The sequence below is a fragment of the Dendropsophus ebraccatus genome, chromosome 7 (genome assembly GCF_027789765.1).
Source record: "Dendropsophus ebraccatus isolate aDenEbr1 chromosome 7, aDenEbr1.pat, whole genome shotgun sequence".
Taxonomy (NCBI): Eukaryota; Metazoa; Chordata; class Amphibia; order Anura; family Hylidae; genus Dendropsophus; species Dendropsophus ebraccatus.
Window position 1 is genome coordinate 41,635,461 of NC_091460.1, and position 15,321 is coordinate 41,650,781.

Genomic DNA, 15,321 nt, shown 5'->3' on the forward strand with positions numbered 1-15,321 from the left:
CTCACCCTGGGGTAAAACTGACTTGTTATATATGTTCCTCAAGTTGTTACGATTACAACGATATATAACATGTATAACTTTTATTTTATTTCATGGCTTGTAAAAAATTCAAACAATTGTTATGTTCCTTTAAGTCGCTCTATTCCCAGGCTTATAGCGCTTTTATCCTTTGGTCTATGGGGCTGAGTGAGGTGTTATTTTTTGCGCCATGATGTGTTCTTTCTATCGGTACCTTGATTGTGCATATGCGAGTTTTTGATCGCTTTTTATTACAATTTTATCTGGATTTGATGCAACCAAAAATGCACATTTTTGCACTTTGGGATTCTTTTTGCGCTTACGCCGTTTACCGTGCGAGATCAGGAATGTGAAAAATTTATATTTTGGCCGATTACCACGCGGCGATACCAAACATTTATTTATTTATTTGTATTTATAACATGGGAAAAGGGGGGTGATTCAAACTTTTATTAGGGGAGGGGGCTTTTTATTAATAATAACACTTAACCCCCACTAGACACCAGGAAACCAGATGCAAGTACTATGACAACTTCATCAACTTTGACAGCTGCATCTGGTTGCTTAATTAGCGGGAACGGCGATCAGACCATGCCCGCTAATAGCCGCACTCCCGGGCTACAAGTGGCAACCGGGACCACGGCGGTTCAGAGCGGGGCCAGCGCGCGGCCCTGCTCTGAACACCCCTAGACGGCCCAGGACTCATGTGTATGTCCAGGGTTGTCTAGGGGTTAAAGGGGTTATCCAGCACTACAAAAACATGGCCACTTTCTTCCAGAGACAGCACCACCCTTGTCTCCAGCTTGGGTGGGGTTTTGCTGCCCAGTTTCATTGAAGTGAATGGAGCTTAATTGCAAACCGCACCTGAACTGGAGACAAGAGTCGTGTTGTCTCTGAAAGAAAGTGGCCATGATTTTGTAGCACTGGATAACCCCTTTAAGCTTTAATATGCACTTTTAAAGAGAGACTAAAACATGACAAATTCCACCCTAAAGGAGTTTTGAGCTGACAAGCCATGACCAGCTGAACCAGAGTAATCCATCAGCTGTAAGACTGGTATGTTCACACTGAAGAATCGGCGAGGAATTAGAATGTGATTCCACTTAAAATTCTTCCTTTAAATTGTTAAAGGGGAACTCCAGGTAGAGGTTAAAAAAATGAAACTTCTGCAGAAGCATAACGCATTACTTACCTGTCTATCCCAGTTTTGAAACTACCAAAAATCCATTTGTTTGGGGTTTTTTTTGTTCTGTTTTGTGTTTCTGTCCTTCCTGGTTGATCAATTCCCATAATGCAATGCTTTCCCTCAGCTGATCATCACAGCCCCCCACTCATCACAATCAGTAAAACTAGTGCTACACCTGTTTCTGGCCGGACAGAGATGATAAATCAGTCAGGGGATTGGGGGATCCAGCCAAGCCTCCTGTCTGCATCATCAGCCTGTCCTTAGCAAACACACAATATGAGACAGAGGCATGTAATATTTTTCTCCTAAGGGGGGAGAGCAGAAGGAGCAGGAGACAATGTGAATTGGCACAGAGGCCATTTTTCTTCACTTCCTGGATTTCTATCAGCTACCAGTGTGGCAGAACCGCACAGATACAGTAATACATTATATAGACACATCTATATAACTTTTAATGTACTTTTAATAGAAAACAAGTTTTTCTTATCTGGAGTTCCCCTTTAACATAGCAATGTCCCATTGTGTTCAATGGGATTTTCGCTATGTTTTTCACATAGCGCAATTTATGCTCAGAATGTTCCACTGCGGATCCGTTTCCTGCCCAAAGAATCGACATGGCAATGCTTTGGACGGATTCCGCTAGAGAAATCCCATAGAATTTTAGTTGAAGAAGAGGAAATTTTAAGCAGAAAACTTTTCCTCTCCAATTCCTCACCTATTCCACAGTGTGAACATACTCTCAGGTAGCACCTACCCCAAGCAAAGGAATAGACTGGAGAAAACAGAATAGTAGGATGATTTATAACAATAGGATCATTGCAGCAGCCATTACAGCTCCTATGATGCCATGTGGCTGGTGGGCCGTTCATCAGTAAAAAGTTAAAACAATGTCAGTGGATTTTTTTTATGTCTTATGCTTTTATACTGCATTTCAAAGATGTGTGACTGAGTGGGTTATATACTGTACTTAAAAGCCTCATCTCCTGTCTCCTCTATCACAGTCTATAGCTGAATACAGATCACTTCTTGAGAAGCTTCATGGCCTTGAAAAGACCGAAATGAAGAAGATGCTTTTATATAAGCAAGAAGAGGAATTTGCAAAGTCCTACAGACAACTTAATATCACTCAGCGATCTGAACTCCATAAAATGTTCTTTGACCAAGTATCAAGTTTAGTAAAGACTAAACCTGAAATGCAGAGAACTCTGATTGAACACTATCTGAACATCCAGGTAAGTTGAGGTGAAGAATGAATTCTGCTCTTAAGGGGAGTGCAGGAGTAATGGGCACAATGATGTGATGAAATGATGACACATAATAGGCCATAAGTGATGTAACGGTACATTAATAATAAATACAGTGGTACCTTGGTTTAAGAGTAACTTGGATTGAGAGCGTTTTGTAAAAAGAGCTCACAGTTTTTCAAGATTGTAACTTGGTTTAAGAACATTGCTTTGATTTAAGAGCTCCCTGTGCTGTGTGGGATGGGAAGTAGGGGAGCGGCATGGTCTGCATAGCGGGGTCTACAGCCCTGTACTCTAACCCAGGAAGTCTTCCTAACCTTTAAAATCATAGCAGATCCACTTCAAGCTGGGACTTGCATCAGGGGACAGGACTGTGGAGGTAATCTCGTCATAGCTGTAACCCCTCTCTCCCTTGACAGAGAGTGCTGCTATACTGTGCTCACCCTATACCCTGCTGATTTCTTCCTGCAGTCTCTGTCATCCCTTGTGTTTCCCATCCTCTCCATTCCTGCTATAATGTGCCTGCACTCACACTCAGCTGTACACACTGCTGCTATAATGTGCCTGTACTTACACTCAGCTATACACACTGCTGTTATAATGTGCCTGCACTCACACTCAGCTATTCACACTGCTGCTATAATGTGCCTGCACTCACACTCAGCTATTCACACTGCTGCTATAATGTGCCTGCACTCACACTCAGCTATTCACACTGCTTTATAGAAAAGTTTCTGTCACTGTCCTCCTGCACAGCTCTGTGATTCTCTTTTACTTATTGGTCCATGCTGAGCACACACCCCTTCCCCATTGCTGTCATGTGACTACACAGACCTCTGACAGCAGCCCTGCTTCTCTATTCTAGCCTGTTGTACTACACTACACTACTGAATTATGGGACTCTGCAGCTCCATTCTGTATCTACAAACTGCGGCTGTTTTTCAGGTTTATGCACTTACTATACATTATACTCCACATGCTGATTTGCTATACTGTACAGTAACTTATAATAGCACATATCCAACTTTCTAAATGTTTGTTTTATTTGCTTTACTTGTTATTCAGAATAAAAAAAAACATTATTTTTGGGGGGGGGGGTGGAACCAATTGTCGGCATATCAGTGATTTCCTATGAGAAAATTTGCTTTGGTTTAAGAGTGATTTGCATTACAAGCACAGTCTCCGAACGAATTATGCTCGTAATCCAAGGCACTACTGTACTGGTATACCCCGGCCCTCTGACCCCTTACGTCTTTGCTTTTTCGCATAACTACTAACACAGTGTCTATAGCGTCTTATTTCTTTCGATTTTTTTACTACGTTATACAACTTGAATAGACTAAATTAAATAATTTTTTATTTTCTTCTTTTTGCAAAATCCATATTTTTCTCCTTTTTTTTATCTGTCTGTCTTTAGGAAGAGTCAGAAGATCTTCTAGATTTATTGCATGCCACCAAAAAATACCACATGAATAAAAGACTGGCTGTACGAAAGAACTTGTTATACAATCTCCAGCTAAGTGACAGCCGCTCACGATGTCTATTGAACTCTGCGGCTACACAAATTGCAAACCTTATTAACAAGACCGAAAGGTAAAGATTCTAGTTTTCTACCATATCGGGAGGGATAAATGAAGGCATAAATCATGACTGCTAGAGGACGATAGCAAGGGTGATACGCGGGAGTTCTGTATGTTCATGGTATTGTACAAATGTATTTACACAGGCACACTGCAGGCAGAATATATGAAGAATTTATTGCTAACTACAAGTCCAATAGATCAGTCACATTGCCCTTTCCTTTAATTCTCATAGCGTGGTGTGATAATCCAATATTGCATCCCAAATACAGCGGTAACACCCCTTAATTTGTGACTTAAAGGGTTATTCCAGTCTATAACACTGAGCAAAACAGGTGGAAATTCCAAGCCAAAGTTGCGTCGCGGAATCCACTTGGAATCCTGCCTGCCTCACCCCTAACGTTATGCCGCTGCACAGCGTTTCAGGGAGTCTGACTGTTGGGACCCGCTATGATCTAGAGACAAAAGGCCCCAAGTTCACAGTTGAAACAGAACTGAGATTGTGCATTTTTTTCACCTCAAATTATGAAGAGTACCAACAAAACTTACAACTTGTCCCGCAAAAATGAGCCTTTAAAAATCTGGAAACAATTGACACACCAATATAAATTCTTATAGCTCTTACAAAGACAGGTGGAAAAAAGATAAAACCAAAAGTCACTGAATGGGTTAAGGGTAAGGATGGTCCGAACCTGCCGAGGTTCGGGTTCGTATGAACCCGAACGCTCGGAATAAGATTCCCGCTGTCTGCCCGCTCCGTGCAGCGGGTGGATACAGCGGGAGGACCGCCTGGAAAACTGGGATACAGCCTATGGCTGTATCCCAGTTTTTCAGGCGGTCCTCCCGCTGTATCCACCCTCTCCACGGAGCGGGCAGACAGCGGGAATAATTTCCAAGTTGTACGAACCCGAACCGAAGCAGGTTCGGACCATCCCTAGTTAAGGGACAATTGGGGCTTCCTACCCCTTTATAAGCACCACCCAAAAATATCTTGTATCCGTTGCCTTTATGGCTCTTTGTTATCCTCGAAGCCCTGTCCTGTTTATCCACACTCTCCCTCTTCCCTTCGATTCACATGACACAAGGTGACATTAATCTTTCGAGCTGGCAGCCTGCAGAAAATACATTATCTGTCTTTCTTGTGCCCACCTGACAGAATCCTTTAGGTCACATGGCTTAGTGAGAACTGAACCGGGTCAAAGTTTTCTATTCATTCTGTCACAAAAAGGACAGCTGTGGGAATTAACTTGTCCTCCAAGTGGAAATAAACAGTGTAATCTAGGTCTGCACAATACAGAACTAATCCGCCGAAAACAATTCAAATTAAAATCTTATATTGAAGGTTGAGTAAATCTTCTCGGCAGTATATACATTGTAGTCTGAAGGGCTTTTGTTTTGTAATGTAAAATATGTATCTGTAGGATGGTGTTATGGTTTGGTAGTCAAGCCCCACAGGGTCACTAAACAAAACAAAAAACATATAGGCAATACTATTCAGTCAACAATCTCATTGCAGAACATTAGATGGCAAACGTTGGTTTTTAGTTTTCGCTCCCAAGTCCCTTCAAATTAAGCAAAATAAAAAAGTACTGTATGCCGACATATAGCTGGTTCCAAAAAGACTCTGCCTACATCTCTCAGGTCCATAGGGATCTAAAAACCATTGAACAAATGTGCACACTAAATGTCCTGGGAACATAGACTAAGGTTTATAAGAATTAAAGGGGTACTCCAGAGCACTGTGTCAGACTGGAAAGAATACACCACTTCCAGATGTACCCCGTTAAGCTTTGGTGGTTGGGTTAATAGGTGTAACCTTATTTGCAATATTGTCCTATAAGGATTTCTATTCTTTTGTCATCTATGTAGTATGTGACATTTTATTAAAGGGGTACTGGAGCTAAAAAAAAAAGTTTTTAAATCAACCAGTGTCAGAAAGTTACATGGATTTTTAAATTACTTCTATTTAAAAAAAATAAAAGCCATCACTCCTTAGGGCCCTATTACATGGGGCGTTTATCGTGCAAAAAATCGTTATGTCGTTCAAATTTAAACGATAATCATTCTGTGTAATTGCAGGCAACGATCTGAAAATCATTCGTATGTCGTTGATTTAGATCTGAACCTAAAATTATCATTAACCGTTTGCTGTAATTCCATGTTCTTTCGCTCAAGTTCCGCATTTCTTCATTAATCGTTCAGTGTAATTGCACATTGTTCATTGTTTTGCTGGGATCAGAAGGAATAAACAATCATAGTAACGATCGTAACTAACGACCATCGTTCTGTGTAATATGGTGAACGATTTCAGGTTAACGATAAACAATCTCGTTTGCGATCGTTTATCGTTAGTCGTTAATCGTTAAAAATCGCTCCGTTTAATAGGACCCTACAGTACTTACCAGCAGGAAGTGGTGTTTGCTTTATTTGCTGCCACCTCTGTCCATGTCATGAACTGTAGAGAGCAGCAGCAAATCCCGATAGCAAATATCTCCTACTCTGGACAATTCTTGACATGGACAGAGGTGGTAGCAGAGAGCACTGTGTCAGACTAGAAAGAATACACCACTCCCTGTAGGACATACAGCAGCTGATAAGTACTGGAAGATTCGAGTTTTTCAAATAGAAGTAAATTACAAATCTTTTTAACTTTCTGACAGTTGATTTAAAAAAAATATGAGGCATGTATTAGCATTTTATCCATTATACAGTGGTTATTCTTTTATGGAATGTACAGAATGTGTTTTTCAGGGCTGGGCACATAAGTGACTCTCAGGTCCAGATATTATTGGAGAAAGCACAGACAGAAGTTCTTAGAGTGAAGCAGAAGTTAGAAAACAATTTGAAACAAGAAACAAGGAAAATGTACCAGAAATCGAGCAGCAAGCGAAACCGTCACATCATACAGAAGGCAAGGGATGATGGCTTGTGTGTATATATGTGTATATATGTACATTTATAGCTGTGAATAAGGGATAACTTTTCTAAATGGGAATACATTTTTAATACTGCTTATTATTTGTGCTGTATTCCGGGGTAGCTATGCGGTGGTGTGGCAGCTGCATGGTGTAGGGTCACTTGGCCATTTATCACGGTAGCCTGGAGTGGCGTTGAAACCCACCCTCGGACAAACAGCCACTGCCCCCGAAGTTTGGGTAACCCAAGTGTAACCTGGTGTGTAGGTGCGGGTGCAGGAAAAACAGACCAGAGTCTAGTGGCTTAAACAGAATAGTGTCCGTTTACTTAAAATCTTCAGTGCAATACAGGAAGAATACTTTGAAGATACTTGTAGGTATAGATATTTGTACGTATAGATCCCTTTTCTAATCTGCCCGCCTCATGCCCTATAGTGTCGGGGTACCCATCCTGCTAGGGTAGTATGAGGTTCCAGGTCGCTGCCCTGGGTTGAGCAGACTTTCCAAGGTTTCTCAGAACAACCGTGTGTTAAAAAAAGATACGTAGGCATGAACTGCGGCTTTGTCCTACTGGGGTCAGTACCTAGCTCAGGTATGCTGCCCTTTGTCATGTAGAGAGTATCCCTGGCATGGATAAAGTGATCCTCAGAGGATACTTGTCCTCATGAGAGGTCTAACACTTCATGCTAGCGGTGGTTAACAGCACAAGAAATCTGTTTCTTGGTCCTTGACAAGGGTCCTGGCCTGAGCTGCAGCACTGCAGCAGGAACTGTCTCTGTGTTTCTCTCTAACACTCCTGACTAGATAACTCCTCCCACCAGGAACTAAACCCCCTTTTATAGGGGCAAACTAAGCTTACTTGTGATTGGTGGGGCTGCGTGTGCAGAGATAGGAGAAAGAAAGGAGGTAAAATACCTGCACCTGTGACAGGAGGAGAACAAACGTGGGACATAAACAATTAACCCATTGCTTCCTTCAGCTGTGCTGAACATAAGATATACAGTGAATACAGTAGTGACACCTAGTGGGAAAAAACAAACACTACAACTCTCCTCCATCCCACTGTGAGAACCTGAGTGAGTTACTTTGCCCAGGTGCATAGAGAACTTAGTGGCACACCTGTGCTTGGAGACTACATTTGGTCTGTATATCTTGTCACTTAATGGTGGTGTTATGTTAGTTGATAATATATAAAATGGCAGTCTAGACGTCCCTACTTTACTTGTCTTCTATTTCTATAAATCCAGCCCCACTGCTGTGATCTAGCTGCTGGCATCTGTAGAGGCATCAGTTCTATAACACACTGTTCAATTCTCCATTTTTACATTCTCGTGAGGTCTGAAGACAAATTGCAGTTTTGTCATTTGCATGCAGTGTTTTTCTATGGTTTAGCAGCTCTGGGGAATCCATTCTGGGGAGGAATAACACTCATTTGCATTTTAACAGTTTGGCGCTATTAATGGATGACTATGGGCACACAGTGACTCATTTATAGGGGAAGGTTTTTCATTTTTACATTTTGCTTTATTACCATAGTTTTGCATTTTTCCATCTTCATCTCGTTCTGAAGTTCTGAGACCTAATATTATCCGATTAATTGTTTGGTAATGTTTATAACATCCATTGTACAGACGCTGTGGAGAGAATCTGTTGCTGGATGACAGCAGATTGTTTTCGTGGTCTGGATGGTAATTGTAAGGGATGCGGTAATTGCGTTTTGTGTCTGTTTTTCAGATTCTATTAGTATTTCTAAGGTGACTTGAGGATAAAGGGAATGAAAGAAAGCAAATACTGTACATTGCGGGGGCATGATATATATATGGTGGAACAGTCGCATAGATGTCCCAGCTTAACCTAACTGTCCAATAGTATGCTTGGGGGGGGGGGGGGTAGTTTCATATTAGCTAAGGGGCTGTATGTGCTACGGTATATGGCCCCCATGGCTATAAGAGTAAAGGGGATAAATCTGACTCTTTTATTCTTGTTGTAGCACTCCAGTCTCCGGCAATTAGGGTAATAAGTTTTATCAAACAGTATGGAAATTAAGGTATAGGCTGTTAGTGCCCCATTGCATATTTTGATTATTGGTCAAACAGGTTAATATTGCCTTGTGTGATATGCCAATGATCAGCAAATGCTTAATTGTTCATCACTTATCAGCCGTTCATCTTTCTGCAGCCAATGCGTGATGGCAGCCAAGGTCAATGAATTGCAATCATTTGTACACCCTTCCCTGTAAGAGGATCGAGTCTTGCAGTAGGTTCGGTATAATAGCACTGATCTGTGAGATCAGTGCTCCTTTACATCGTGACTTTGGCTATCCACTAGGGTCCTGAAAAGGGCAGTTCTCAACAGGGAGAACTCTCCAGCTCACACCTGATTGGGAACTTAGGAGTAGTGACCTCCTCTTTGCCAGTTTTCACAATAAGCCTATTGGATGTGGAAACAGCATTCACCATTGCTCAGACATCAACAGACGTCAATATTATATTATTTTTTTTTAATATTATATTATTATTTTTTTATTATTATATTATATTTTTTATAGCAGCTATTTTTATCTGTATTTTTACCAAAACAAGTGTGGGATCAAAACACAGAAGAAGGGACAAATATATTATACTTTTTATCTTTTTCAATTCCACCCATAGTTTTGGCTAAAAATACGAAGTAAAATAAGCTTCAAAATCAAGACCAGATACTGACCAAAATGCTACATATGAACCCAGTGTAACTCTACATTGTGTCATTCTTTTGCCATTCCCCTTAGAAATGGATGAATAAATGGACACCTGGGTGTTATTATACCTCTTTTGGTAGGGTGTCAGACACTGCCACCACTGATTGAACAATATCAGGCTGTGTAGGTAAACACCCTATTGACGTGTGTAATGATCACACCCAGTTGCCCATTTATTCATAGATTTCCAGGAGAATTAACAAGGACAGCATAATATTGTCTCCATGAGTATTGCAAGTGAACAGACACATCAGAGGGATGACATGTCCTCTTAATATGCAAAAAGAGACTGTGGCGCCTTATTTAAGAGTCTCGAAACACGGGACTAGACATCCTCCAGGGAAGGACCTAGCCAAGGGATGGCTCTTGTAAGGAGGCCACCAAAACCACCATATTAAATGGACCTTTTAGTCAATATCCTACTCAATTTACGAGTCTAACAATATGACCAGGGAAATACCAAAGCCAAGTATCCATCCACAGACAGCTGTTTTGGGCTGTTTCCCCTCATCAGTGTGGAGCAGGATTGTGGCTAGGTGGGAGCGATGCCTAGTAGACCACCACAAAAATACGATCACTGATCTCAGGGAGACCAGCAAAAGAAGACACTGTCATCTGCTAGTAAAAGTGCTCAACACAGTGAAATCCTAGGTGCATTGCCCCCTGGTTAAAGCAAATATGCAAAAAGTCTCTAGCCAGATATCCAGGTGGCTGGGGCTGCGACAGCCAGCTTTGGGCTGTATTAAGTTGGTGGAGTCTGATTCCATACCGATAAATAGTTGTGTTCACTTGAGCATTGTACCCTTCAACATCTGATATGTCCTCAAAAATATGGGTCAGCTAAATATAGACAGACTGGGTCTTTTTTTTCTACTTTAACTCTGCATGGCTCCATCTCTCAGTTGAGCTAGTGGACCCCCTCTGAGGGACAGCATCCCTGGACATAGCCTTTCATAACTTGTTATACTGTTCCTTTTTAGTGTGTTTGTGCTCATCTAATACGTACTTGCTCTGATTTTCTCTACATAGCTAAGAGAACAGAAGAAGGAGCTGAGCGGAGTGCAGGAGGTCTGTAAGTACTCTAAGGAAGTGCAGTCCTATCTGGAACACTGGAAAAAGCTGTTTGCTAATCATTGCCGGGAGCTTGAAGAGCTGTATGAGAAGCACGATAATGACGCCACAGACGAATTAAAGGAGATTAAATACAGTCTGACCGAGAAGGCAATTGAAGATCTCAGACACGTCCAAAGTGCTGTAATTATACAAGAAATGTTAAAGCTCAATGTGCCCAGACCGCATCTCCAACAAGTGCTAGACGAGCACAAGAGAGAGATGGCACTCCTAGCTCAGCAGCTAGAGAAGGAGGAAAGTGACAAAGCAGCCGAGTCAAGAGCATCTCTGGAGAGTACCATGCGGAAACTCGATGATGAATTCAAAGTCAGTCTCAAGGAGCAAAAGAATCTAAGAAACTGGGAACAGCTGTTGTTCACGTAGGTTTTCCCTAAGCTCCAGGCTCTACACTCTTAGAATGTTGCTTTGGAAGCTTAACTACATTTCACATTGGAAATATGTCCATATTTAAAGAGATGGGCCTCCTAAGGAATATAGGATTGGGAGTTTCTTATGAAATGCTTAGTTTAAAGGGGCTCTCTGCTTTGGACAATCTTGGTAGAAGAGTTTTATTAGAATAAGCTGATCACAAGGTGTCCAAGTGCAGTCTGTGGGGGAATCTGGCAGCTAGGGTTCATTTTCCCACCACCACACTCAATAAATGAGGATCTAGAATAATATGTATGTTAGGTGTGGTGTAGGATAAAAAAAAAGTGATATTTACTTACCCCTGTCTTTCTTAGCTGCCATTGCAGCTCCTTCTGGTCCCTCACTGCTCCTCTATTTTCCCCACATACAAGACAAGATGTCTTGCTGAGACGTTTTGTCTTGGACATCTTGTCCTGGAGCAGTAGGAGATTTCAGGGATATGCAACAGCACCTGGGAGGCGCCAGGGCAGGTAGGTATTACTTTCTTTTTGGCTAAAAGATAACTCCCAGTTTGTTGTTAGATTTCCGAGAGGAATAATAAAAAAGGCACAATGCCAATCTAATAAAAGATGTTCCAAAATGATTTCATCACTGAGAATCCAATTATTTTCTAAAACAGACATCAGGAGAAGTAACCGATCCTATTTAAAGGGATATTCCCATCTTACAATGTTTATAATATTATAGAACCAGCTGATTAGAGGGGACAAGCTAATCTTGAATGGGGGCCCCAGTTTCCTGTTAGAACATATAAGTACATTGTGCATGTGCCTCTGCTCCATTAATTTTCCATGGGAGCCGTGGAAACAGCCAAGCGTCCACAAGTCCCAAAGGCCTCGAGTGGAGCTGCAGCACGTGCAACCAAGCAATCCTTAATACCCCTGTCCATAAAGGAGGCTTTTCTATAACTATATTATGCATGTAATTGCCTTATATATGCTTTAAGGCTGCTCCAAAGATGCCCTTTACCCCATTGTATAGCACATACAATGACTGCATTCAGAAAAGGACAAGATATTTATCGGATGACAGGTGACATTGAGGGTTATAATTAATCAGGGGAACTGCGAACTTGATGGATCTGAGTCTCTATTTGCACCTAAGTAACAATGTAAGCTGTCAACATCCGTAACAATGGAGGAAGTCAGAAAGTCTCATAGAGACATAACATTAACTTATACAAAGGTCTAGGTGATCATAATCCAGTTGTACAGCATTCTAGAAAGGACAGATGGTGGAGGGGGGATATCCAAAGTTACTATATAAGATACAACTTGGATGTATCTATTGTTTCATTTAACTTGATGAGGCCCACAAGTATATTAGTGGACATGAGAATACCCCTTTAACGTGTCTTTGTTTTGACTTTTTATGGCAATAATAGCCTTTTTTCCCATGTTATTGTTTTCATGTATGTGACTTTGTGTTCACACAGGAAGGTCCTCCTGTTACATCTCTGCGTGTCCGAGGATGATGTGCAGAAGACGAAACTTGAGTTCCACTCCGGCTATTCTCAGATGGATATTACTTTAGCCCTTCCAAAAATTCAAAGCAGAATTCTCCTTCAGAAGTACCTGAATGACTGGAGAAATGTAGAGTTGCAAAAAGTGGACCAAAGTTTACAAGAAAGGGAGAAAAAGGTGAGTTAGATTGTGATGGTCACATACCCTTTTTATTATAATTTCTTGAATACAATGATATATCCTTTAAAGGGGTATTCCTGTCTTGACTTGTCATCCCCAATCCATTGGATAACCACCTGATGGGTGAAGGTCGGACCACAGTGACCTCCATTTATCCTTACTATAAGGGTCTTATTAGACAGGCTGATGATGGCCCAATTAATAATGTAAACAATCGCTGATCTGCTGGATATTACTGAGCCTATTACACAGCTCTATTATTGTTTAGCAAGGGATGCACAGACATTGTTAGCGATGTCCGTGCAGCCCTTGCCCTTAACTATGATATATCACCTCTTCGCGCTTCCGGCTTTCTCCTGTTCTCTTCTTCCTCTATGGCACTGTGGCTGTAACTTCAAAGTGGCCTGTCAGAGCTGACAGGCCGCTCAGCCAATCACTGTCCAGCACCACCGTGGCCACTGTTTGGCTGAGTGGTTTATCAACTCAGACAAGCAACTTAGAAACTACAGTACCGGGGAGGAGACAGAACAGGAGAAGACTGGGAGCATGGAGGGGGGATGTATAACAGGATGTATATCGTTAGCCATTGGCCGCGTATTGCTATTACATGTAGCGATGCACAGTCGGTGGGCGATGATTTAAAGCGACTCCGTACCCACAATCTGACCCCCCCCCCAAATCACTTGTACAGTCAGATAGCTGCTTTTTTTCCAAGATCTGTCCTGGGGTCCGTTTGGCAGGGGATGCAGTTATTGTCATAAAAACAACTTTTAATCCGGCAACGCTGTGTCTAACGGCTGGGGCTTACATTTGTATATGCATTAGGCTGGCACCACCTCTCTGTCCTTCCTCCCCACTCTCCTCATCATTAGGAATACTCCAGGCAGATTGCTTCCTATTCTCCACCTGTGGCAGCCCGGCACATGGGCTGGATCGTTAATACACCTGTGCAAAGGTCAAACAGCAGTAAATGTTCCTGGATCATTCCTAATAATGAGGAGGGTGGGGAGGAAGGACAGAGAGGTGGTGCCAGCCTAATGCATATACAAATCTAAGCCCCGGCCGTTAGACACAGCGCTTGCGGATTAAAAGTTGTTTTTAGGACAATAACTGCATCCCCTGCCGAACGGACCCCAGGACAGATCTTGGATTAAAAGCAGCTATCCAAAGGTACAAGTGGTTTGGGGGGTCAGATTGTGGGTACAGAGTTGCTTTAAGGTCCGGACCTAAAGACACCATTAGACGATGACACGATCATCGGCTGATCGTTGCCTCTGTTGCATGGAGTGATAATTGGACAAATTGGCCTGATTCGGCTGATTATCACTCCGTATAGTAGGGTCCTAAGGATCGGCTGTCTGTTGAGTGACACTTCCTGTTTTGTGATTGGCATTTACCCTTCTGTCACTTTAAGGGTGCATTGGTATCCAAGGGAAAAAAAAAATGCCCTTTATGAAAACCTTGGAATGACATTGTCTGCAATGTGTACACGTACAGAAAGCATAGGGAGACACTCATTAAATATTCTTTTCTTAATCAGAAGCAAAATATTCAACTTTCATTACCATTTCCCACAAGGTTTTCTATTGTAATTGGGTTTTCTTACATCTAAACGAATTACAGTACATTGCAGTTGCCATCCTAGTAGCAGATATGTAGCCTGTGGACCTGTTATTCTCTGACTTTGATAAACAGTCTGCCTGCCCTTTATCCAGGTCCCACAGGCCATAGAGCGTACAGTTTTTTTTATTGAGATATTTGAGAACCAGGAGGAATGTGATTATATAGCAGTGCCTGTCGGCCTCCGCGCACCCGCTGACATTTCATTAGTTTCTCATTTGCTAATTACGCTTCAGATCTGTTTTGTAGGGACGTTAGATTGTGGGGGCCCCAAACCCATGGCACCTGGCTGTATGTCTTCTGCCTTCTAGTTTCAATGACATCGCTGCTGCTCTCCTGTCAGGGTTCATTATCCATCTCTCTTCATTATCTGCCACAGCATTGATCACAGTCACGACGACTTGTGTATAGTTACAATAGTTTAGTTAGGGAAGCCTTTATAGGGGAATTATCTAGAATAAGTTATCTTATGTATAACAGATGTTATGAATAGCTGAAAAAATAGCCTTATACAAGGGGGTGCTGATAAGTCTTTGGCTTTACCCAGAAAGAAACTAGATAGGAAGATGAAGCTTGACATTTATTCCACATACTCTCCACTGATGTAAACACACCTCTTACATTGGTATTCCAAGTTCTGTAAGCCTTGCAAAAAGAAGGATTTCGGTTGTGCCCCAAACCAGTCATCCGTAGCAGCCATGGAATCAGAAATTGTGTGAAATTTGGTTCCCTTGAGGTTTGGAAACAGATGATAGTCGGAGGGAGCTAGATCTGGTGAATAAGATGGGTGGTCAACCAACTGGAAGCCTGGCTCCACCAGTTTTGCAGTGGTCGCT

General features: G+C 41.9%; 1 protein-coding gene across 1 annotated transcript in view; it reads left to right on the top strand.

The window, feature by feature from the left end:
• The window catches only part of EVC2 (EvC ciliary complex subunit 2), an 80,527-nt gene that overhangs the window by 39,732 nt on the left and 25,474 nt on the right, over positions 1 to 15,321 (top strand). Inside the window, exons 11-15 of the mRNA XM_069977397.1 lie at positions 2,206 to 2,436; positions 3,866 to 4,041; positions 6,780 to 6,939; positions 10,713 to 11,173; positions 12,658 to 12,862. Of these exons, the coding sequence (XP_069833498.1) occupies positions 2,206 to 2,436; positions 3,866 to 4,041; positions 6,780 to 6,939; positions 10,713 to 11,173; positions 12,658 to 12,862 (1,233 nt within the window). The remainder of the gene's footprint in view (positions 1 to 2,205; positions 2,437 to 3,865; positions 4,042 to 6,779; positions 6,940 to 10,712; positions 11,174 to 12,657; positions 12,863 to 15,321) is intronic.